The sequence below is a fragment of the Drosophila innubila genome, chromosome X (genome assembly GCF_004354385.1).
Source record: "Drosophila innubila isolate TH190305 chromosome X, UK_Dinn_1.0, whole genome shotgun sequence".
NCBI classification, from domain to species: domain Eukaryota; kingdom Metazoa; phylum Arthropoda; class Insecta; order Diptera; family Drosophilidae; genus Drosophila; species Drosophila innubila.
In genome coordinates this window covers 19,740,606-19,767,222 of record NC_047626.1, presented here as the reverse complement: position 1 = coordinate 19,767,222, position 26,617 = coordinate 19,740,606, and the positions used below count along the sequence as shown (strand labels likewise).

Below are 26,617 nucleotides of genomic sequence, written 5' to 3'. Positions count from 1 at the left end.
GAATTTTATGGTGTTACTAGTCTTGTGAAATCTCTTAATGTACATATTTCCAAAAATTGAATTTTCAAAGCAATTTGAAGAAATTTGTCGGTTTTTCGTATTCCAAAAATATTTTCGAAAATAAGTTAATGAAAAACTCTAAGAATCTTTTGAAATTCTATTTAAAAAATGAATATTTTATTTGCCATAAAATGAAATTTTAAATTTATTCAATGTATTTCAGACAAAAAAAAACTCTGTAATATTAGAAGATTGAATTACAAAAGAACTGTCTTGAAAATTTTATATTAATTAAGAGAAATTTATATATATATTTAAAATAATCCAGATATTAGAATCTCTTTTAGATACATTTTCAGATTATTTTCATCGTTAACTTTGATCAGAGCCTATTGTTGTATTTCAAAATTTTTTTTTAAAAATCTAGTTTTTTTTTACAATTTTGTAACTTCTGATTATTATTTAATTACTTGAAATATAAATGTACTAATATATATAGTATATAGGGAAGATTATAATTTTGGTGTGCTTAAAGAATTTTTGAATATTTTACTGAACTCATATTTAGTTCAACTTAAATTTCAAACTTTTATCGATTTTTTAAATATAATTATAGATTTTTTTTTTAAATGTAGTATTTTTTATTCTTTTATACCTTTGTTGCTTTTCTAGGAAAGGGTATGCAATCTTCACTGTAGTTGAGACTTCTTGCTGCCTCTATTTCTTGCTGGGATTACTCAGTTCAATGAAAATGCGTTGCGGCACGCGTGCCTGGATTCTGAATTCCATATCCTGCACCACCTGTCTGTCCATGTACATACTATATATACATATATGTGACTACATGTCTCTGTGTGCATGTGTATGTATATGTGTGCCTGTGAGTGTGCACGCGTGATAAATGGCTTTTATCTTTTTAAAGCACTTCAGTGCACGGCATTTGCAATTTTTCGCAGCTCAGTTAAAAAAAAAAAAAGTGTACAAAAAATGTGAAATGAATTTTTGCGTCTGATGCCAAAAAATTATCCAATGTAAGTGCCACGCCCACTCCAGTTACAAGGCGGCAACGGCAGCGGGAACGGCGCTAAACACAAAAGTTGGCCTTTTCAAAAAACGACAGCATCTGGCAACTGGCGGCGTCTGTGCCACACTCTCCCATCTCTCCCCTCTTCCATCACTTTTGCTGCAACATCTCCTGCTGCAGTTTTCGTCCTTTGTTGGTTTCTCCATTCGCTTTTTGGGGCGTCGTCATTTTGTGTGCGTTATGAGCTAGTTAATTATGGTGTCTGATATTTTCCTAACGCTTTTCGCCTTTCTGGGTTTTAGTTTGGTTTTTCGCTTTGGGCCTTACACTCAATACAACCGGGCATATTAGTTGAAGATGAGAATGTCGAGCTGAAACTTTGGGAGCTTTATTTACACTGTTTTATTTTGTCTGCCCATCAATTAAAGTTCAGATTTTCTTATTATAATACTGTCTTCATATCTGAAACTAAGCTATCAAATACTTTTCGTACTTTTAAAAGATTTCTAAAGTTCATCTTAATTCTCAAAATAACAATTACAAGTTATTAATGAAAGCACAAAGCTTTTACAAGTTTTGACCATAAAATAGACTTAGAAAATCTACCAATGAGGTCTATGCAAAACTGTTTAGTTGTTAAAGCGCATTTTTAAAGCTCTGGTAGTATAATAAGGAATATACTATTTATCAAAGCTTTTGATCTATGCTTTGCTGATTTCTTCAGGCTTAAAATGTTGGGAAGCATCAGAAAAGTTGTTTAAGTAAAGCTAGAGAATTTAGAAAAGTTTTAAAAGGATCGCTTTATATTCATTAAGAAATCTTAGTTTTAATCAATTTTAATTACTTTACATAAAATAAACAACAGTTTAAAGCATTGACAGAACTTTTATAAGCTCACTTTAAGCTTCTTGAAATTGTAAGTGATTTCACAGTCGACTTTTCACGTTCTTCGATAGCGAATTTCCCGCATGAGTCATCGCAGAAAACTGCGCAAAACTTTTGATGCTGCTTATGAAATGCGTCGCTACACATGAAAGGGGGGAAAGAGAAGAGAAGGGAGAAGAGAAGGGAGGGAAGTGAAAGGGGCGCCACTTGCTGCCACCGTTTGCTTCATTTTATCATTAATATTTAAGCGTCGTCGATTCAATCGATTGATGTAGATGGGTGCGGGAAGACGTGGCAAGGGGAGAACTTAAGGATGTAGCATAAAATGCGCAAAACTTGCAAGCTCTATAAATATATATGTGTTTGTGTGTGTGTGTGTGTGTTTGTCTACGTATACTTGATGGACAGGACGACAGCGACAGAGTCTTAGAAAAGTAGACAGCATCAAGTCAAATTGGAGTTGAATTTCCTCCGTCGCCGTTTAATGAGCGAAATGTAATTACTTAATTAGTGAATGTCGCCCTCTCTCTCTCTCTTTCATTCTCGCTCTCAAACACACACACACTATATTTTGATTGCTGTGAGTGAAGCTATTAAAGCAGCTTAACGTTTAATGCCAAACTCGCATTTAAACTTGATTAGTTTTATGGCCCCGAGAGTCTTGGATTACGACTCAACCTAATCACTGGCCGCGTGCAAATCAAAATCCAATCAATGGACAGTTGGCATATTGATTGCCACGACCCCCGCTATCTGCCTTCTGCCCCACTCACTCACACTCACACATTCTCCGCCCTGAACAACAACGCCGCAAGGCTTGCATATAAATTCGGAGATAAAAATATGTGTTGCCTACTTTTAAGCGCGTTTGTTTTATGCCTTAGCCGAGACACGCACCAAAGCAGACAAAAAACGAATAAGAACGCGTTAGTCAAGACCTCGACTATGAGATACCCGTTACACAATTTTCAATATAGTTTAATTTTACCTATAAAAATTGCTTATAAAATTAAATAAGTCACAAAAATCGTTATATTTAGTCGATCTTAATTAGATTAGGTAAGATAATCAATTACAATAAATAAAAGTCAGGGGTGTTCCAAATATGCAAGCCAACTGATAACAGACATAATATCTATGGGATGCGGTTTAGTTTTCGTTGGTTGATAAAAAAAAAACAATATCCTCTAAAATTTAAAATTTTTATGTATATTTTAACCAAAACACCTATTTTAGCAACCATTTCAGATGCATGTGATAACGAACTTAAGTAAATTATTAAATTTTTTTTTAAGATTTAAAAAGTAATTTTTTTAATCAAAAATTTCAAGTAAATCGATATTAAAACGAATAGCGTTGGAGATGCTTCCTTCTTACTGCGACATGTATTGCAACGAATACAATATACCCTACAATATACCTCTTCGAGTAACGGGTATAAAAAACATTTTGCATACTTTTAAGCGCGCACATAAAATGCCACTTTTTGACATAAACACCACAAAAATGAACGCAGCAACACCTGCGACGCCTGCGACGCCAGCGACGCGTCGCGACGTTAGCGTCAACTGCGACAAAAGCAACAACAAATCAAATGCAAAGTCGCTCAGCAAGGAGAAGAGCAAGGCAAAGCAACGGCTGCTCTCAGAGAGCGTATGAGTGGGAGAGTGGAAGCGCGTAGTGGGTGGGGGCGGCGGACAGTTATGTCTAGTAAATAAATAAAAGCAATAAGCAGACGACAGAGAGACGACAGCAGGCGCCATAAGTAGGTGAGTTTCAAGCTGCGGGAGCTGCTGCTGCTGCGCTGCTGCTGCGCCGCTGCTGCGCCGCTGCTGCTGCTAAGCACACACACATACATATGCATATACCTATTTATGTCAGTCTGAAACAGCGCTGCAAAATTTGTGCTTTTTTTCTCAGTCTTTGGTTGAATTTTCTTTTCTATTCGCAGTCGCCCTTGAAACTCGATCAAGTAAATTGCGCGATTATATAATGACTGTCATCTGATATCAAGCATGAGTATACGAGTAGCAAACTTAAAGTTATGCCGCCATTCGTCTAGCATTTCAAATGGAAGGCTCCCAAGTGCTTGACTGAATACACTTGGAACGGATATTAACATTTACTTACAGTATGTCAAGTTATTGTTTGAACAAAATAAAAAGTACATACACTCGGAAAAATATGCCATCCTAAAATTATGTACGACAGTACTTGAATTTAAATCGTTTCGTTCTTAAAATTTTAAGATTGCTGTGTACTAAAAATCTTGAATTAAGTATAAATCGATCTAAAATTTAAAATTCTGACTTCACATGGCAGCTATCCGAAATAGTAGTCCCATTTTATTCAAACTAAGTCAGAATATATAGGACCATGGAAAATATATAATCCGTGGGTCTCGTAAAGATACCTCCAGAAACAACTGAGTTTTTTGTAATAAACTAGTTTAAGATTTTTTTGTACTTAAAATAGTTTTTTCAAGATTGAAAGGAAATTAACAAAATAAAATAAAATTACTTGCGAAAACCGAACTAGAAATAAGGTTTTTGTTCTTAACTTCAGAAATTCCGAACTTAGACAGCTTTTGAGATCGTTTGTACTTGAAAATGGCCTGTTTAAGTACGGAAATCTTTATTTCTTTTCTTAGTTTTATTATTTTTTTTTCTCAATTTAGTATAGTCGATAATGGTTTCTAAAACAAGTGTTTAAAAAAAAATGTAAGAAGATTTTTATAATTTTGTTGTATTAATTTGAACCAAGGCTAGAACCAAAATCTTAGGTGAGGATATATACTTCCTCCGTTTTAGGAACCGAACCTACATAAATCCTGCTCTCCCTTTTTCTAAATTTTAATGTTTTGCAGCCTTGAATCAAAGCATACAATTTTTTGAATCAAATTACAGTTTTAAAACAGCAGCGAATAAAACGAATAAATGGAATCTGGATGGAATATAAATATATATGGAGATATATGTACTGTTATGTGTGTGTGGTAAGTGTAAATGCAAATACATTCCACATTGTTGAAATACCTTTGGCAAGGAGGCTATAAACATCTTAGCGTTCTGCCTGGATTACGAATTCCGGCAAAATGTTTGCCCCATGCCAACTGTCATATGTAGCGGGAGGAGAGAGAGGCAGAGAAGAAAGCTGGAGGGGGAGGGGGAGGGGGTCTGAGTGGATTACATGCAGAGAACAAGCTAAAGACGCCAAAAACACCGACGAGATCTATGTGCTTTTTATGTTGTACTTGGGCAAAACGAAAAGGAAGGAAGGAAGGAAGAATGGGAAGCGTGGGATGTGGGCGGGGTGGGGTCAGGTGGGAGTTGAATGAAAAACAACAGTTGGAATTCCCATGGTGCAAACTTTATTCTATTACGACTTGCAAACAACAACAACGCGAACAACGAAAAAGGGAACAATTGAAAGTTGTTGGAAGTTCTCATTGTCGTCCTCGTTGTCGTTGTCGTTGTTGTCCTCCTGAAGATGCGGCTGCGGTTGTCTGCGAGCTGGGTCTGTCGCCAAGCAGCTGAGACTCAGCAGTGGCAAGTGGCATGTGGCATGTGGCAAGGTGATGGGGAGGCGCCACATTTATGGCATTTGGGATTTGCATGGCGGCGGCTTAAGACGCTTCGTCGGAATTAGTTCGACTTGAGACCATGGAGACCATTAAAATGATTTAAATTAGTTAAGAGCCCAGCTCCCCCACTTTCGATATGTATATAGTATATGTGTGCTGCCTGTCGCTGCCTGTCGTAACGTGTCGTATCCTGTTCAATCCTGTCGCAGCTGCAAATATTTCAGTGTTAACCATAAAGCTTAACCTGGCTAGTCGGCTATTAATCTATGTCTCACTCTCTCTATCTAGCTATCTTCCCTCTCTCTCTCTCTCTCTCTCTCTTTCTCTCTCTCCCTCTATCTCTCTCTCTTTTAAGCTGTTTACAATAAGCTAACGTTGAGTGGTTACTTGACAAGACATTTTCTCCTGTCGCATCTCAATTTGACGAGTCACTTGACCAGTTCCAGCATTCCCTAGTTCTTACCTGGACTTCAGATTATACTTAATTATACCCTGCAAATATTGGCTTAATTATAAAGGGTAGACTTGACTTGAGCTCGCTAGAGACGTTTTCAGCTTCCAAAACGGTTTCAAATATTGAGAGAAACAGAAGTCTTCTAATTCCTTTCTCAACTCAATTTTAAAATTAATTTCTCGCTAAAATATTTTTTAAAAAAATGTTTTAGAATTATCAAAAACCTTTGAAATCGAACGATTATGTTTAAGTTCGCTTTATTGTCAGAATTAAAAATTTGTCTTAATTTTTGGTTAGTTTATATTTGTTTAGAATAAGAGATCCGTCTAAGAGATTCCAAGTACTAAAGACACCGAATTTGTTTTGCATTTTAAAGGATAAATATATCGCATTAGCATCACTTTCTATTTTAATGGTACCGTCTTATTTTTACTTGCCATTTAAATATTCTGAAAATTTCCTAAAAATAGCTTGAAAAACAAGCAAGTTATATGACTACAGAGTAACAGCCAGTCGAGCACAATCTGCTAAGCCTTTTGCAGCTGTTTAAGCCAATTTAACCCCACACCCTTAAGCACTCGCTGAATGGCAATCGAGAGGTCTCTCTGATAGGCAAGACAACCCCTTGAAAAGAGGCACTTGACTAACACTTCATGCAATTAGCAAGGGGAGCGGAGGGGGATTATGGGAAGACGAGGAGGAGAAGGAGGAGGGAGTTAGAGTTAAGCGGATGAGGCAATAATTGTAACAACAATGAGGCAAACGGAAAGAAGCTAATGGAAAGTGCAAACAACATATTAAACAATTAAACGGAAATTAGCACAAAATATTCACACATTTTGCTAATTGCTAAAGACATGCAGAAGCTTAATAGAGGGAGGTTAAGACAGAGAGAAAGAGAGAGAGAGAGAGAGAGAGAGAGTGGGAGGTAGTTAAATATAGAAGAAGACGACTTTTGGGTCACTTCATTAATAAAGGACAACGCAAGGAGTTCATAAAACACATTCCGGCAGCGGAAGCCTTGGAAAATGAGCGGAAATGAATGCAGGAAAATGTTGCAAAATATATATATGTATATATATCTATGGCATAGATAACGGTAATACCAGAACTCTCTAATGAAGGTAACAGGTAACGAAAACAACTAAACGGAAATTTCCAAGCAAAAACCGGACGTGGCAAGTAGCAAGTGGCAAGTGGCAAGCGGCAAGTAGCAAGTGGCAAGCAACCACAGTGGGCAACTTAAATATGCAAGACAACGTGCGGCTGGGCGCCAAATGTGGCAACCCCTCCACGTTGCTCCTCTCCTGTCCAAAGTTCTCCCTCAGTGGCTTGGTGGCAACAACAACCCTCCATGCGTCACAGCAGCTGTGGCAGCGTACGCGTAGTTGCAACACTTGCAACCTCATCATCATCAACATCATCATCATCATCATGTGGAGCGGCGGCAAAATGAAATTGATTTTATGCAACGACTTGAAACGAGAAAAAGGATCCTATATAGGGTTTTAACTCAGGACAACGATATGCTAAAACCGCAAAAGAAATACGAGCAAACACCGTCTGTGTGTGTGTGTGTGTGTGTACGATTGTGTGTACGGTTGTGTGTCCTTTCGCAGACAAGCCAAAGCAAAGTGACATAAATAAAAGCCGTGACTATAAATCTAAACCATAAGCAGTTAAAGAGTCAGCCCAAAGATGCGGCACGTATCATTCTCTCCCTCACCGACAGAAAACCCTCCTCCCCAAAAGAAACCCCATATCACCCTACCATCCCCTACCTTTCCATGCCTTTGCATACTGTCTCAAGAAATACCGCAAAATGCAGACAAAATATGTAAATGGCTACAACTTGGATTATGTTTCGACAAGAAAAGTGAAAAGCGTTTTACGAAGTGGAAGGGGCAAAGAATTATTCCTGAAGTCGTCATTTTGATTGATCTCATGACATTCACAATCCAAATGATTTTCTAGCATTTGACTTTACTTATAAATGAAGATGATGAGTTTCACTGTTGCTCAAGTGTCCTTAGGAAATATTATGTGATAATATAACTGATATACTTACAGACTCTTGGATTTCTGCGAAATCTCTTTCAAACCCGACAGTTTTTTTTAGTTTCCTTTTAAATTCTCAATATTACATTATAGCTTATAGCTCAGTAGCTTTCTGGCTACAATCCATGACTTAATTAATGCTTCCCAATTCAGAAATATTAATCCCACTTAGAAACACTCAAGTTTTTATTTTGTGGCCACAATCCTTGCCGTTAATTGCTAATTGTAAAGGCATTTTGTGAATCTAATTCCGAAATAGTGCCCCCAAAAATGCCATTAAGTCGAGTACAGTCCGGTGGTGCAAGAAATCCACATCCAAGGCCAAGCAACTACCTGTAGCCCCGCCGCATTTTATGATCCGCCCCATGCAGGAGGAATTCTTTCCCTCCCCCAACACAAATAGTAACAGTGTTGTTTGTCATTTACCGTATCAAAATCAATCGTAACCAACAGCAAAACAACAAGAAAAAAAACGGAAAAGTGAAGAGGGGGAAAAAAAAAGTAAAGGAATGGCCAGAAAGGAAGGTCCTAGGCCTAGAGCAGGACCATGGATAAAAACCCTAAAACCATCAAAGAGACGTGGAAATTTTATGTGCCCGCAAGGGTCACATTAAAACGCATGTTACAGCAACAACAACAACGGGGAGGGAATAAAGGTTTTCGTAGGACTTTAAGGGTGTGGTGTTCTTCTTTTTTTTTCTTGGGGAAAGGGAGCAGATATTGGCGCATCCTTTAGTACAAAACTGATAAGGTCGCACGGCTTGCCACGGAATGCCTCGACTGGCATTTTAATAGACTGTTGACGGTGTTCACGGTGTTTACAGTGTGTCTGCCTCTGAGATGATTGTGGATTGAGTTTTTGGGAGTCTGTAACTGCGACTACGACAGGTTTTCCTATCGTTACTGCGTCTTCATCTTTCTCTCTCTCTCTCTCTCTCTCTCTCTCGCTGCCTCTCTCAGTGACAATGGGTCGTGACAAAAACAGCGACCACGTAGCTGAGTAAGGACTGTAAAGCATTGGAGCATTGCCGAGCATAAAGCTGACAGGACTTAAAGACTGCTTTAAGCCGAGAAACCTTCAATTTGACTAAAAGGAAGGGAGTTAGCGTTTAATGGCTTGCAAAATGTGCTAATATTAACTTGGAAAGTACTTGACAAGTCTAAGGGATTTAAAACAATACATGTTCTTTGAATAGATCCACTGTATTAGCTACCGGAAGAATATACAAAGTAAAGTAAATTATTGAGAATATAATGAAATAAAGATCACAGATATTACAACAGATTTCAGGAGCAAAAATAACTAAGATCTGACTCTTTGGTTTAAAGGCATTCTCTACAATACTCTTCAGAATTTATTAACTAAAAACAGTTTTTATAAAAGTTTAAAGTGAGTCAAATCTTTGACTTAGCAACTCTACAAGTCAAAATTTTTGTCCGATTATCCATGAATACGAGTATGTACAAAAAAATGAAACGTCTCAGAATCAAATTTAAAGTGTTGTTTTAAGGAGTTGATTAAAAGTGAAAACTTGAGAATTAAAGTTTTAATTTTTCAAAATTTCAAAGGGGGGACCCTTTATTAAATAGACCACAAAAGTAGTGTTGGTTAACGAACCATAATAGTCACAGGTTGCAAAAAGCAACAATGAAAAAGTGAATTTTTTATGGAAACTCAAGAATTCAATTAAGAAAAAAAATAGTTTTGTCCCGGAGTTAATTTGATCTCTAAAACTTTTCTCTATTTGGAGCTATTTTTTTTATTTGGAAACTTTCGGTATAAAATAAAGCTAATTACCCTTAAAACTGAAAATAATTGATATCATATAATTATTATAATTATAATATTATAATAGAATAATCAGTTTTGTGATATCTTTCATCATAAAGCAATTCTGTGAAAATTTCTTAAGATGGATCCTATGTCTAATGACCCATTGAATGAACTAAAATCAAACTGAATCGGTAACTCAAGTACTTTCTATATTTTCAACGCGAGCGGCATTAGCAAATCAGAAAAAAGGTAGGAAAATATAAATTTTTCAAAGTTAAAATGAAATCTTAATGCCCCTGATTTTCCAAGGATGATTACTTCAATTTCGTAGATTCTAAAAAGCCAGTAGAACATCTACATAATTGAGAAAAAAACTGAAAAAAGTCTAAAACTCGTTGATGGTCTTAGAAATTTTACTTAAGATTTTAAATTTGATTGAGAAAGTCACCAAGAGCCCACAATAAACGATCAACAACTAGAAATTAACCTTTATATTATTTGTTGTGTTTAATATGATCATCGCAAATAACTAAAAAGACGTTAGATCATTAGATCCACTGGAATTTGTTAAGATTTGGAACTGTCTTAGATCAACAAGAACTAAGTCCACAAAGAACCGATTGAAAAAGACATATCTTAAAAACACAGCTAAAATTGAATTCGATTTGCCAAAGTTCCAAAAGATCCCAGAGATTCTCGATGCCGATTTAGTTTCGCATTCCGGTTGAAATGACACCAAGATTGCAATTGGTGGCACCACCAACCGACTTGCAACACAGCTCATTTCCACTTAACATTTAGTTTCATTGCTTTATGTATTTCTTGTGTTGCATGTTGCATGGTTGGAGGCAGTGACAGCACATTCACTCGTCTCATCGTTATCGTTATCGTTATCATCATCGTTATCGTTATCGTTATCAACAACGGCAACAGTTAAAACTGGCAGCCAGTTGAAAACCTCCTCATCACTCGTTGTTCCCTCCTCTTGTTGCATCTTATTCTTCTTGCTTCGTTTTGGCCAACTTTTGGCCAATTCCAGTAATTGGCCCTTATAATCGGGCAACTGTCGCATCAGTTGATAACCCTCCTTGATGCTAAATTCATAATATTTACGCGCTATGAGTCCTATTTCTGTCTTGGATAGTTCTGGGATCATTTGACGAACCGGTTCAAGTCTCTTGGATATATGTTGATAGAGTTTATCGGATGCATCCGTGTTGCCCCAGATGCCAACGCGATTGGTGAAATAAAGCGCTACGGTTAATGCAGCTGTACGAGCCATTAAGGTGCTAAACATCGAAGCCAAAAAACAATCTTAGCAAAATATATAAATAAACGAACTATAGAAATAAAGAACAAAAAGAAAAATCCGTATAGAAATACTGTACACGTTTCTTACAATTTAACGACGAAAACATAAATATTTAACGTAAACTCAATACAATAAAATGAGCAACAACTCCTACGATCCGAACTAATAAAGCATTTCCCTGCCCTTTCCCCTTTCGCAATCCCATTCCAAATTCCTTCAACTCACAACCGAATACGAGACAAAAAGGAAGTTTGGAATGCGCTTTAATGCTCCAACATTGTGGTTCTTCCACAAAAGGGGTTACCACAATAGAACAACCGGAAATGACCCCTCAGAAATTCCACCAAAAGCAGGACTAACACTTGCAAACAAAATACAAAAAAGGAACATAAAAGTTGTGCACAACGAATACGGCATGCACTTTTAGGAGAGAAACTTTATACGAAAACTTAAGAGTTGTAGTTTATTAGTATACATCTCAATTTTATTTAACTAAGATTAAAAAGAAAATTGGTAATTGTTTAATTGTGCAAAGCTTACTTTTTAATCAAAATTTAAAAATATTGTGATTGTTTTTTTTTTGTTAATTTTTGCAATATTTACAGAAAAATTTTGTCGCTTATAATCTAAATAAAAATTTATTCTCTTGTAGTGTAAGGTAAATAAGGAGGCAAATAATTATAAGCAGCTTAAGGACCCCGAAATGTAGAGCGTATAAAAAAGCACTATCAAAGCCGGGTGCGAAAATAAAAAACAGAGTGAAACAGTCAACCAAAAGGTTAACCAATGGAACAGTTTCCCCCTTCCCCCCACACACACACACAACGTAACCCAAACAACAAGTGAGTAAAAATCTAATCCATTACTCAAACCCGCAAAAGGCAAAAGTAATGCTGCCACAGACCAGCAGCAAAAAGTGTGGGGCAAAGGGGTTGAAGAGGAACCCGGAAAACGGAGGATGCTACCAAAAGCGGCGTAAATCTTTTGTAACGTTTTTGTGTCCCCTTTTGAATGTTGTTGTTGTTGTTGTTGTTGCCTTGGCCTGAAGATGAGCTCCAACAACAGATAGAAAACAAAAAAAAAAATAGAAACGAGGAGGAGACAAAATAAACCCCAGCGAATGTTCAATTGAATGAGTCCGGTCTGTGCTACGTGTGGCATATGTGGCACGTCGATGCGGAAACGGAAATAAAACTGCAATTTGACAGACCAGTTGAATGTCATTCAGCAGCGTGGCGAATCGTCGGACAGTCAACAGACCTTTTGTCCCTCTGGTGGCACCAAAAACTTGCCACTAACCGAGACGTGCAAGTGTTTTGTGGCAACTTTGGCATCATCATCATCATACCCGCCGGCCTCCTGTGAGTTCGATTTATTTATTTTTTTTTTTTTTGAGACACCTCTCGATCTGTTGAGTTGGCCCTTTTTAATTTTCGCAACTTTTGACCCAAATTCATTTGTCACACTAGCAAAAAAATATATATAAAGGCGACCAAGCGGCAAAGTCAACATTGTCAATAGAGAAGGGGTTCAATTCAGTGTACAGTTCAAAGTTTATATAAATAACTAATAGTGTTGCCTATTCAAAGGCTTCGAAGATGGGGTTGTATTCATTTGTGACTCATAAACTCGACAAACAAATGTGACATGCTGAAGTTTGGCAACCGTGGAATGCTTAAAAAATTGTCTACGAAAACTTGATAAATCAATTATTGATAGCTATTAACTGAACTTAACTAAGGCTGTAAATAAACGACGAAACATGTAGGTGTAAAACTTATTTTTTGGAGGGCTTTCGGTGAAGTTTTGCAACAGCGCAACACTGTATAGTGTACACTGTTCAGCACGCAAGTTACATATGCTGAAGTTTGACAGCAAAAAACAGTTTGCTTTACTACTATGTTATAATAGTTGATGTCTTAATAAATTGTGGAAGCTATGAACTTTGAAATATATTTAAAACCTAGATTGATTATGACGATTGTGTGTACTGAATATTACTTAAAAGTATTGCAACATTTAAAATTTAAGTGAAGTTTGGCAACAAGGTAAATGCTCATAAAAATACAAAAATGTAAAGCAAATGATATTAAAGTTTGGCAGCACTGAACAAGTATTAAAAATACCTATGTGAAGTTTTGCAGCAGCGCAATAATAAATTAGTTTGACAGCAATACATATTGTACTGCAGTTTGGCAACAATGCGTTGAGTGTATTACTTAAAAACTTAAGAAAATTTATGAAATTAACAGAGCTCAGACTCTAAAACTACATACAGTCTGGCAAGCTAATGAGCTCAAAGTCCTAAGCTTAAAACCTCATAAAATCCCTTTGACCACAAATATATTTTTGGCTGGCATTCAAGCTTAATAGACGGAAATTAAATCAAGATTTGCGTGCTTCAAAACGCTGCAAAAAAAAAACAATGGAGACGAGAACGACAACGGAAACGGAAATGGACAAACGTGAGTAGAGAATGCCAGAGGAAAAACGGGAAATTTGAGTCGAGGAATTTGCATATTTGTCGCTAGAGCAAATTCTCCCCTCCAGACCTTCTATACAGCCCCCGGTTGGTCTAACATTTTGACCATGAAAATGAAAATATGTGCGAGTTGTTGTTATCTCCTCTAGTTTTTTTCGCTTTTTGGCGAGACTAAGAAAAATGTTATGTATGTGTGTGGATTTGTAAAAAGCGCAAGTGCAATTAGTGTGAGGCTTAACGTGGCTAAACAAACGGGCCAAAAAACCGAGACTCAGATTCGCAGTCAGACACTCAAACACACAAACCGTAACCCGACCGCATTGTGAAAACCCCCAAAAAATTTGTTTAAAGCTAGACCTGTTTTATGTGGGTTCTCTGCATAGATGTGCAGACCCTGACAAAGAGAGAGAGAGAGAGAGAGAGATAGTGAGAGAATGGGTGAGAGAGATAGCTACAGAGCCGGCTCAACTATTGCTAAATTGCAATTTGAATAGTCGCGAGTTTGAGAGGTTGTTATATTATTTTGATTTTTTGTGTTGCGGTTTCCCATCAACTGACGATTGCAACTTGCAACTTGCAACTGTCTCGTCTGATAAATCGCTGCCGCATTATTTACGAGCATCTCTGTCAGCATCTCTTCCCTCTCGCTCTCTTGACGTATTTTATGCATGGTTACTTTTTATGGCCGGCACACATGACGTATGCGTGATATGGCATGACGCTCCCAAGTCGCCAACTGAATAAATGTCCGAGCAAATTGTGAAACGGCCTTGGCAAATGGCAACAAAACAAAAAAAAATAAAAATTGACTTTAAATTATGAACGCTTTTAAGTATTCTAGTTTATGAGAGCAACAAATGAAATAGACAGTTTGAGAGGAAATGCAAAGCAAAGCAAAAAGTTTTAGCTATTTAAGAGCTGTGAAAGTAGGAGAGAGTTACCAACTGCTCAGATTCAAAGTTAATATTTCTAAGATGTAAACCTACTTAGTGGTAATATATCCATCTATTTTACTAAAGTACTATTTCATCTTCATGAGATAAGTCTTTACAGTCTACAAACTATAATAATTAGCTACACAAATAATTTGTATAATATTGGTAAAAATATTTTAAGCAACTTTTGTCAAACATTTTTTTAACATAAAAGTCTAAAAATTAACATTTGAAAGAAAGATTATTTAACAAAATTTTTGACTGAAGAAATAAAACTAAATTTTAATTTGTATTTTAAAGCTAATCTTATTAAATTAGTTTTAGGCTTTACTGTAAATAGATATACTACCAATAAATAATGCTCTTAGAATTTATAAGTTTCAAATAATTTATAACCAATTAAAAGTGCCTGATCCTTGATCCTTTATCTATTTTACAGATTTATCAATCAGCACTAATTCATTTAGTGGATAAACTATTAAAGTTTGCTGTCAACACTTTCAAAATAATTTTAATTTAAGTTGAACGTGTTTATTCGATTTCTTTACATAACATAGGATTACTGTGATTCCATAATTTGTTAATCCACTGAAGCAGCAATCATTTATTTTAATATCAACGAGGCAAAATTGCTGAATGATTAATCAACTTGACAGACGTGAAAAACACATCCATCCATCGGCCATTCTCAACAATGATCTTGTTTATGGAGCAGTCAATTGAGTTTAATACCATATGAAACTTCCGGTAATCAATAGGGAGATTTGCATTGGTTTTTTTTTTTTTTTGTTTATACACAAGAATGAGGGGGCAACAACAACAACACCTTCGAACTTTAATGAGTGTTGCGTGCATGGACCTCATCATCAAATGTGGCCTTGATGCTGCAACTCGAGAGTAAACAATAAGAAATTCGCATTCCCCCCGAGAATTTGCTGCAATCGAAACGAATTGAAATGCATCGAAAACAGAAATAGTAACAAGTACCGAGGGCTACCAAATGACTAGTGGGTGGCTCCAAGGAGAGGGAATGTTAAGGGGTACGGAGAGGGGAAGTGAATGGGTGTGGGGCAAAGTAATACAGAGCCAGCGGCCGGAGGGAGTTGGTCACAGACTGAGAGTGAGAGCAAAAGTCTTTTGATTTATGCGCAGCAATTAATTTTTTGCGCATTTTCATACCCTAGACGGCGTCAAACAGAGCGGGTATATATGTTCTATCTAATATGAGTATATAAGTTCTATTGGATAACAGCTCTATATGAATATATGAGGAAATGAATTTTTCCAAGCAAGATTTTGAGTATAATTCATTGAAATTACAAATCTTTACGATAAAAAATTAATAGATAGCCAAAATATTAAGCAACTTGAAGAAAATCATTATGCATATTATAATAAAATTTCGTATATAAAAATGCAATTTATTAAAGTGAAGTTAAACTTAGAATTAACCACTATTCTTAAATTGTAATATTTCTGTATTTAAAAGCTGTCATTATGCAGCTGTGATCTATTGCAAATTATTTTCTGCTAAATAAAATTTTAAATTTTTTGCTTGTAAAAGCTATAAATAAAAGCACAAGATTAACAAAATAAGTAAAATCTCAGGGTAGACAAGTTCTTAATGGTGTTTTTTCGAGTCATCTGAGTTTCCATATTTATCAGTAAAATATATTTCGTAAGATATGTATAAATTGCAAGGCTGCAAACCTCCAAAATTTTGTTAAAGGTTCGGTTTGGCGGTTCGAACAATAGAGCAAGACATCGGTTCGGTTTGCGAATTGGTTTATATACCCCCTGAACCCAAGGTTTGAGTTCGAACCTTGGTTCAATTTCATACAAAAGAATATTTCTATTGTTATACATTTTTCTCTACATTTTGAACTAATTAAATTTTTTTTTAAAGAAATCCAATTATGCTGATAATTTAAATATATTTAAAGAAATAAATATGACTTATTTTAATTCGAAGTCTCAAATAATTGCGTAACATTAGAAAACCATAAAATTTATGTAATTATTTTTTTTTCAGCCGAACCATTTATTTTAGCAAGCGGTTCGGCTTAGGTTCGGGTTCGCAAAGTAAATAATTTTAAGGATTCGGTTCATGATTCGGTTCAGGCTGCTTTAAAACCCAAACCGAACCGGTCTTACGAGTTGGGTTCAGAACCGGTTTGCAGCCTTGATAAATTGTGCCTTGAGCCTAGCTAAATCACTTACAGGGTATTTTTATGTCGAGCACACCCAACTGCTGCTGCTGCTGTGAATGTTGCCATGGGGAAGCTGGCATTGCCGACAACGACGACAACATGGAACTATGCAGAGCATCGAATGGTGTGGGGGCAATGCACACACACACACACATACACACACACACACACGTAGCACGTAGTGTGCGTCAGACAGAGACAGCTGGACAGACGGATGGACGGACAGACGGACGGACGCATGGCAAGGTGCGTTCACGCGTTGCAATGCAGCACTGAATGCCCCCCTCTTAAACCGACACACACACACAACAAACACACACCACACACACACACACACACACACACTCATACAGAAAGAGACAGGCTGGCCTGCTCGGCATTTTTGTGCACGGCGCTGGCAGAAGTTTTTGCGGCTAAAATGGGCAAACGCTTTGGAATTTTAGTTACGCTTTGTTGCCTCTACATACACACATGTGTGTGTGCGTGTGTGAGTGTCGAGTGTGTCGAGTTGTTGTTGTTGTCGCGCTAAGTGTTTGTTATGATTTATATTGGTTTTATTAAATGTTTCAACAACCTTTTGGCAAAAATTATTTACTGCCGCCAGGCCCAAAACACACGCAACCCTCCACAGAGGGCAGCAAGGAGTCAGGGAGGGGGGCAAACACGGGGGTCAATCCGTGTGTGTGTGTGGGGTCACGGGCGTGGCATAAACGTCCAGACGCAAATCGTGTGACATCAGCATGTTGCAAATTTTTCGTTGTGGTTAATGAGTTTTGGCAGCAGCACTCAAAGTGCAACTGTAGCTCTCTTTCCCTCTCTCTTCGCCAACTCCTTCCCTACCCCTCTATTCCCCGCCAGCTACAGCTCCGCTATCAGGTAAAGATTTTATCGACAGGTAGCAAAAATCCGGCGCAGCTGTGCGTCAGCTTAGCGTAATGGCAAAGCTCACTTAAGAGGCAGTCAGCGTAAGGATAAGCCAAGTGCTTCGAGTATTTCCACAACGCAGCTTTAATGCACTTCCAAAGCATTGAGCTGAAGAATAATTATAAATAATTACAGAGTCTTGCAGTAGCTTTAATGCAACTGCAAAGCTTTGAGATTATACTTCTAGCTGAGCTTTGTATTAAGTTTCATAAGCTTACAAAGCTTCTAGAAGCAGCTTTAATGCCCTTGCAAACAATTTAGATAAATAATACTTGGAATAATAATAAAAATAATAAAAAGATTCCGTGAATGAGCGAAAAAAAATATTTGTATAGTATGATAATTTATGATAATTAGCGGTCCATCGAGGACTTTTTTTCGTTATTTTTTGCGAGGTGGTGCACCGAATAGACAATTACCCAAATAATAACTGAGTCTTGCAGCAGCTTTAATGCACCTACAAAGCTTTTAGGTTATATCATTAGCAGAGTCTTATAAAAGCTTTTAGAAACTTGCAAAGCTTCTAGGATCAGTTTTAGAATTTCTTAAAAAATAAATAAAACTAATATATAAACAACTAAGTAAGCTAATTACCATGTAATTTTATAAACAGTTTGGTTCATTGACAATTCCCACACTGATAAAAAAAATGTTCTAAAACCAAGATTTTGGTCTAAAAAATGCGTCGAAAACATAAAATTCTTAGATTAAAAAACACATTTTGGTTTTAAGAACTTTTAAAATAAGACCAAGCTCTTGAAATTAAAATCAAAAAATAAAAATATTAAAAATTATTTTTAAATTTTATTTATAATATTAAATTTTTCTAAATTTTGGTTCTTAAGAAATTGTATTCCGTCTTGGTAGTTTTATACATATTCATACTTTCCCAACATTTTATTATTATAATTTTTGTATTAAGAAGTTTGATTTTTTATATATATATATTCTTAAAATTAGTAATATGGTCTTAAAATGTTCTTATTTTAAGAACAAAATATTTAAGATGAATGTTTTTGATTTTAGAAGTTGGCTTTTTTTCAGTGCATATACTCCACTTAAGTAGGGTATCTAAGCTAGTTGTCATTTGGCGTTAAAGCCGACTAGAAGAATCGCCGACGACATCAAGAATAGTTGAGGATATTTAAGGAGAACATCCTTGTCGGCGATGCACGTTTTTGACGGCTTTATTGTCAGCAAGCAACCACTCAAAACCACGCAGCTGAACCACCCAAACCACCCAAACCACCTGGTCGCAACACTACATGAAACTTGTCGACATCGAAGCTGTCTCTAGTTTATTCCTGCCCCACCAAAAAACAAAAAAAAAAAAAAACATGTTGAAAATGAGCACAAAGTGCTCAAAAGTCGCCAAGTCGTCTCTCAATATCTCACACACATTCTCACTTTCTCTACCCCTCTCTCTCTCTTTTCTCTCTCTCTCTCTCTCAGTCGCTTTTACAGCCACGCACTTGAATGACTTTTCATAACTTTATAAAAGTTTGCACAATGCAAGCAAAGACAACGCCACGACGAGGACGAGGACGAAGCTGACAAGGATTGAGGTTGAAACGGAGACGTAGAAGAGACACCAGGGACAAGGATTGAGGTTAAGATGCAGACGGCAAAGAAGAGAAAGACTCTGACAGAGGTTGAGACGCAGACGGAGAACCGACGACAATGAAGACGTTGCCTGACAATGGCCAAATGAGTGGCGGCTAGCAGCAAATGGGGCATTGAAACTTTGCCACCGTGCGGCAGCAAGGAACGGGGGAAGGGGGCAGGGGAAAGGAGGAGGCAGAGTAACCTTTTGCTTGGCACGTTTCCGCTTTTCCGTTTAGCGCCATTTGAAGCCTGAAGTCTACACTTGAGCATAATGAATATTTTGCTAAATTGAAATGTTGTTCTTGTGTTCTCCTTCCCTCCCACATTCTTCCTTTATTTCTTTCCCCTACCTTCTGTCTCTCCTGGGCCCTTACTCTCCCCCTCCGATGTTCTGTTAAACGTCTTTTGAGTCACTTTCACTTTATGACTTGGCTGCATAAATATGAAAAATGTAAAATTTAATATGCAATTTATGTCAGCATCAAGTTTTCCGGACACCAAATACACTTGAAGAAAAGTTGTTTGTGTTAAGCAGAATTCATGTGTACGAAATATTTCTATATAGCCTGTACAGTTTCTTCGCAAGAAAAGTATACCAAGTATTAGCAACGTAAATAGAAGCATATAATTGAAGAAATCTGAGTTATGCTTAGCATACCCTGTAAGTTCTGTAGACGTTTAAAGTGCATGGAAATAAACTATAACAGGTAAAAGAAACTTTATTATTTTGTTCTTGACTTCTAAAAGGGTATTTTTAAGTAGATCTTAGTTTTATTATAAAGGGTTAAAAATTTAAGAGTTTATTTTAAGCCATATATTTTTATACAGTGAATCTTTCAGTTCTATACTCCTAACACAATTAGGTATAGTTACAAAATTACCCCACTACACACTGGGTATCTCATAGTCGAGCATTTTTATATAATTCTTTAAAATCAAGAATTTGGCTAACTGAAACCAAGCAAATGATATGAAACTCAATTTACAAACTTCCTCAAATATTTTCTAACATCGAGTCAAATTTTTCAGAAAAACTATCTCGATTATTTCTCCAAGTGTACAGTGGAAGAACGAGGAGTTTGCTTCCAGCTGCGGAGCTGTGGAGATTTTATGCCTGGGTGTCCTTTCAATTTGCATATTTTGTGCTTTGCTTGGAATGTTTACACTCTAAAAGTCACATTTTTTTTATGTCTTTTGGTCATTCTGGTTTTCTAGAGTTTCGTCTTGTGGTCTATTGTCTGGGGAAATTTAGTGCTGTGAATAAGTGTGAATAAGAAGTGAATACTAAGTGTGAGTGAGTGACAGAACGAACTTGGCAGCTAATGAGTTGAGTTGAATTACTTTAACCAGCTGACCAATAGGCTTTACAAAAAAAAAGGCAGCTGTCAAATGTTTCTACGCTCTTCCTCTTCTCTCCCTTAACTCTCTTGCCACATTGCATAGTTGCGAAATTTGAGCTGAGCATTGAAATGACTTGTCAGTTTGTCAGTTAGTTGAATTTCATTCTGCCTGGTGATTCGTGGAGTTAACCTCGAATTGAATAATTGACTGACTGACTGACTGAATGATTGACTGACAGTTGTATGCTAAATATGATTGATACGATTGTTGTTATCGTAGCCAATGCCACAAGTATCTTAATCATCATGGAGTCATTGATTGGCATTTCGATTTGAATACCATCCACATTCATAACTATTAGACGAATGAATATAATGTGAATATCTGAATACCACATTGATTGCTTTCGATCGAGTGTTTGGCTTTGCTTGCTCAAAAAAAAAATGTATCTATGAAGTAATGGTCGTTTTTTATTTGTATAAAAATTGTTACCTTTTAATATTTATCATGCAGTTTAATTGCATGTCAGCGTTGCCACCTATCCAAGCAATTCCATGTCTGGCAGGTCTGTTTAAGGTTAGTAAGTCCCAGCTTGAATTTTATCAAGTTAAATTTAGCTTAGTCCATATATTAATAGTTACCAGCTACTTAAACTTATTAAGTATTGCAGTGTTGCCACCTGGCAATGAAACCAATCGCCTTTCAACTCTGTAGAATATTTTTATCATCAACGCATTCATTTAAAAACAAATTTTCTTGCTTGTAAGCAATCAAAATAAAGACAATGATTTTAATATATAATAATAAAATAAAAAAATTAAGAAAATCCATATTATTTGTATTTTTGAGGTTCATATTCTTCACTTGATATCTTCTATACATAACAACAACACTAGCTCCTTGTGTCCCTCTCTCTATTGCTCTCTCTTTCACACGCCCTGCTCAAATATTTATGCATTCTAATTAATTAGCGCATACAACGCTAATTAATTTGATTAGATGATGACAAAAAGCTCAAATTAGTTTGGGGCTAACAATGCCACAACAACAACAGCAACAATAGCAGCAACAACAACAGCGACAACAACAACAATGATGATGATGATGACAGTGGCATCAACAGCCAAATTATATATATATACATATAGTATATATAAAAAACTTCTACTTAGATTAGGTTAGGCCAACAACAATGCAAATAAATTAATTATGTTAATCTGTTTACATGTCAACGAGCTGCCGCGAAAGAGACAGAGGGATTGCTAGAGAGGGAGAGGCAATCGGTTAGATTGAGAGGAAGCGAGAGGGGGATTGTTATATGGCAGTTAATAAAGCAAACACCTGTCGCACTTTGGCATCGTGTGACATGAGGCACACCCCTTCCCCTTCCCCACCACACCACACACTACCTCCCAAAACCCCCGCCTTCCCCCGAGGCAGGTGTGGAGATACGGATTCATCCATTTGTTGCTCATACGCATCGTTGAACCCAAGAACAACAACAACAACAACAACAACGCGTAAATTGCACACAACTTTTTAGACAATCATGAGCAAGCTAATGATGATAATAATGATGATGTTCTTGATGATGACGTAGCTGCAAAGGAGCCAAATGTCAGCTCGTCTAAGACGTCATCAATTTGACTGGCAAACTGACTTCAGTTACTTCCCACCCCCTTCCTCACTCACTGATTTTGCCCCTGCCTCATTCTGTAGCGTCTCCTGCACGTTGCATGAAGACCGCAAAACACTTTGAAGCAAAAACTTTCTGCGGTAACTGTGAAGAATGTGTGTGTGCGGGTGCGTCTGCTTTGTTGTGTGTGTGTGGATCTTACAGTGCTTTAAGCTTTATTTACAACTGACTAAATGTCTAAGAAAGAAAATGTCATTTATATAACAGAAAGTGCAATTTGATGACATCTTATTTTCTAGAGCAAAAAAAGCTTCCACCAACTGGGAAACAAAACCAATAATCGATGTAAAAAGTAGAGAAAAGTTAACTGAACATCGAATTATTAAAAAACAATGCAATGAAATGGCAAATTGTAAATTTACGCAGAAAAAAGTTAATACGGAAATGAGAAATACACACTAAGAAAATGGGTTAAATTCTAGCTAAAAAATGAAAATCTTACTGTAGATCGAACTAATGAAAAAATCAGAAAGTCATCTACTGCTATTAAAGCGAATAGCACAGCATTAAGGGCAAAAAAAAAACAAAGATAAAAAAATAAAAGAAGTAAGATTTTAATGAAGCCAAAGAAAGCAAAAAAGTGAATAAAAAAAATGTAATTATAGCAAATACGGTTAATTTTCTTATAGGAAATGTGTGCTATAGCAAAATGGAGAAACAAATGTAACCAGAAATTATGAATTATTCGACTCAGATACTCTGAGCTCAATTTTAAACGTACTTCCAATAAAGATACACTCGCACATATAATATGCAAATTTGTCTTCATTTTATCATTAAAAATATTTAGAATAGCTAGATAACGAATTAAGGAATATATACATATATAGTATATCAATTATTAGGGTCATATCATTAAAATGTTTTGGGTGAAGAACGTGATAGACATTAAAATAAAACTTGACTTGTGGTAAATTGAAATGTAAGAAAATTTCGGTTTCATGGTGTTTAATACATGTACATAAAAACAGTTGGGAAAAATAATTATAAAAAATAAGACGCATATGAGTTTAGTTAAAATTACATATTATTATGTGTTTTTGAGTATTCCCAGAGTTAAAGCGTACAGAAAATTAGTTATTTAAAGATATGCTGAAAATTTATATTTTATAGTTATTAATTAAATTTAGTGCAAAGTGTTGGTAATCTTTCTATTTTTTATTATCTATTTTCCTCTCTCTTAAGAATATTTTTTAATTTAGCTTAATATTGTAACAGTCGAAAAATAATCAGAAAATTTTATCTTGAGCAGGGAACTGAAACATATATAAATTCCGGTACGTTCCGGTACAATTGAGTACCGGTTTCAGTTCCGGTACTAAAAGTTAAGCGGTTAGTTTTAGTTAACGTTTCCGGTTGCGGGATTATTCCCTGATCTTGAGATGCGTTCTTTAAAACCTTTCGAGTTTCATAGCTAAACAATTTAATAGACTTAAAAAATGAAGATAAAATCTAAATTAATTGTAAATTTACAATTTTTTTCTGTATAAATGTAAACTAAGGCTCGAAAACTTTTACTCTTGATATCTTAGTCTCTCTCTGTCTCTCTCTCTCTCTCTCTCTCTGCCTCTCTCCCTCTCTTTGAATTTCATACATTCTATAGTGCTTTGTAAGCACTGTGCCATCATTGTCGCTGATGAGCCATCGTGCACTTTAAGCAAATTAGTTACGCAGCTCATGTTCACTGGTCCTGTTTGCTCTTCCTGCTATCCCCAAACCACTGTCCCCCCACCAATACCCCATTCCCCCAATTCAACACATCATTCCGCACAACACTTGTGTGTGTGTGTGTGTGTGTTGGCAAACAAATTTAATAAATAGCTAAAGATACAAAAGTCACAACCCTTTGTAAAACATCAAAAACTCACCCAAGCCTCAACTCCAATGGGAAAAGTGGTTGGGGTGGTTGTTCTGGCGGGTGGTTCGAGTGGGTGACTGGGTGGCATGAGTTAAGTGGGTTGTGCCTGTCAACAGACCAAAAAAAAAAAGCCAACAAACTGTAACTGAAGAAGCCGTCGTCGTTGTCGCGTCCATATTCATATTTACTTAAGTTTATAGCCCGTTCTATTTGTTCTTGTCAGGGATATTGTTGTAACTGTTGTTATTGGATGTTGTTGTTGTTAAAGATGTTGTCGTTGTCGTTATTGTTGTTGCTGTTGTTGTTGCTGTTGCTGCTGTTGGTCGTTTCGCTTTTGCGGCCAAACACATAAAATATAACACTTCATTTTAACATATTTGCGAGGGCCCGCCCCTCATTTGTTAGCCGTTGTTTTGTTTTGGCCAAATGTCTTGAGCCAAATTCAAGCGACGCCTACGACGATTACGACACAGCAGCAACACCAGCAACAACAGCTGCCACTGTGACAAGGCACAGTGGGTAAAGTTGGTGAAATTTTAGAATGTCAAATTGTGGAACGGAGTGTTTATGATTATTATAATTATTTATTAGATTAGATTTATCGAATTTATTTATTAATCAGGTGTGTTCTCGAAATCTCTAGAGATTTTGAATAGAATTTTTTTTGAAAACAACAGTTTGAAATGTTGGTCTTCCTTAAATGTCAGAGATTTAATCTATTCGAACAATTTTTTTTGTATCTTAAAACAATTTAAAGATATTTTAGTTCAATTTAATAAATAATTAGTTTGGTCAAATCTCTCAAATTTCTTTTAGACATTTGAAAGCAATTGTTTCTTTTTTTCGGGAACACCAACAATTGCTTTTGGGTTGCCTTAGCGCTGTTTTAGGCTTCTGTTAGGGCTGCAGTAAATAAACTGGATACTTTTTTTAAGAAAAATTGTTGTAAGCTACGAAAACATATATATAACATATATAACATATAATTTGACATATTAAAATTCCAATTAACAAGAATTTACATTTTTTTTTGTTGGCTACGTGATCTTTTTTAATCAGAAACAACTTTTTTCAATTATTTTTATCATTTTATACAAATAAATGGAACACTGAAATTTAATTAATAAAATATTCTTTGCAGAGTATTTGTAAGTAATAAGAAGCTATTTTTATTTCTATGCATGTTGTTATGCAAATAAATGAATCACTTACATAAACTTCATTTAACCAAGATTTCTACACATTTTGCGCACTGTGCGAGACTTGTGTGTGTTTATAGTGTGTTTGCAAAAAGGAAACATGAGGGGATTGGCGTGTAGTTGGTATTTCGGTTATAATACAAGTATACAAGCATATTCATACTTATTTATATATATACATATATCTGATGCTGTCCGTTATGTAGTTTTAGCAGCATCGCTGTCTGTCCGTCTGTCCGTCTGTCAGTCTTTTTGTCTCTCCGCCTGCTGTTGACTGGCCTAATAATTTATATGCTAAACATATTGCGCTTATATGGATTACAAACATATTTCTGTCTTTCGCTCTTGACGGGGTTAAACAGGGTCCCAGATTTTGCATTGGCTTTTTTTTTTGGCAGTACACCACCATTGAAAAGGTTGCCTGTCAAATGCAGTTGCCTTTGAAGTGGAACCACAAAAAATCTCAAGCTGAGACAACCAAGTAAAAGGTAGCAGCTACCTTTCAAATGATGATATAAGGGTATCTCACTGAAGTTATACGTGTATGTTAAAGTGCTTACAAATTGTGAACAAGCTCATATGTGTGGTTTTGAAAGTTTTTTTTTTTAATAAATAGATTTATTTTTTGAAAGTAAACTGAGTTTTTGATAGACTTTAGTAGTCTATATTTTATTGAAAAATATACCAATACTTTAAATATTCTTAATATACGTCCTATAAGGACGTGTGATGTATCATATGAAACGTATGGAGCCACAAGTCATTAATATTTTTAGAAATACACCACTTGACTCAAAGGATATTAACATTCAATTTTAATCTTTCACTTTTTTATACCGCGAGCCCATTGAAAATTGGCAAAAAAGGGTTAAGATGTGTGTGGCAGAATGTATGTAACAGGCAGAAGGGGGCGTGGCAGACCCCCAAAGTCCATATGTTCTTGATCAGGATAAACAGCCGAGTCGATTGGGCCATGTCCGTCTGTCTGTCCGTCTGTCTGTCCGTCTGTCTGTCCGTCTGTCTGTCCGTCTGTCCGTCTGTCCGTCTGTCTGTCCGTCTGTCTGTCTGTCCGTCTGTCTGTCCGTCTGTCTGTCCGTCTGTCTGTCCGTCTGTCTGTCTATCCGTCTGTCTGTCTGTCCGTCTGATCTTTTTTTTTTATCGGACCTCTTTATCATATAGCTGCCATAGGAACGATAGATCGAAAATGAAGTTTTAGTATGAAAAACATCTTGGTGTTTTGAGGTATCTAGACGTACTGACACGATATACATCTCGGC

The 26,617-nt window shown here is 36.3% G+C and overlaps 2 protein-coding genes across 2 annotated transcripts in view; both read right to left on the bottom strand.

Annotated features, from left to right (window-relative positions):
* Positions 1–26,617, bottom strand: part of LOC117793638 (protein sprint) — a 129,070-nt gene that overhangs the window by 86,260 nt on the left and 16,193 nt on the right. The gene's annotated exons all lie outside the window — the stretch shown is intronic.
* Positions 10,255–11,129, bottom strand: LOC117793640 (MICOS complex subunit MIC13 homolog QIL1). The gene has a single exon (XM_034634009.1). It carries the CDS (start codon positions 11,073–11,075, stop codon positions 10,590–10,592), a length of 486 nt encoding a protein of 161 aa, XP_034489900.1. The 5' UTR covers positions 11,076–11,129; the 3' UTR covers positions 10,255–10,589.

Coding starts and splice junctions, on each gene's coding strand:
- LOC117793640 (XM_034634009.1), bottom strand. CDS start 11,075: ATGTTTAGCACCTTAATGGCTCGTACAGCTGCATTAACCGTAGCGCTT.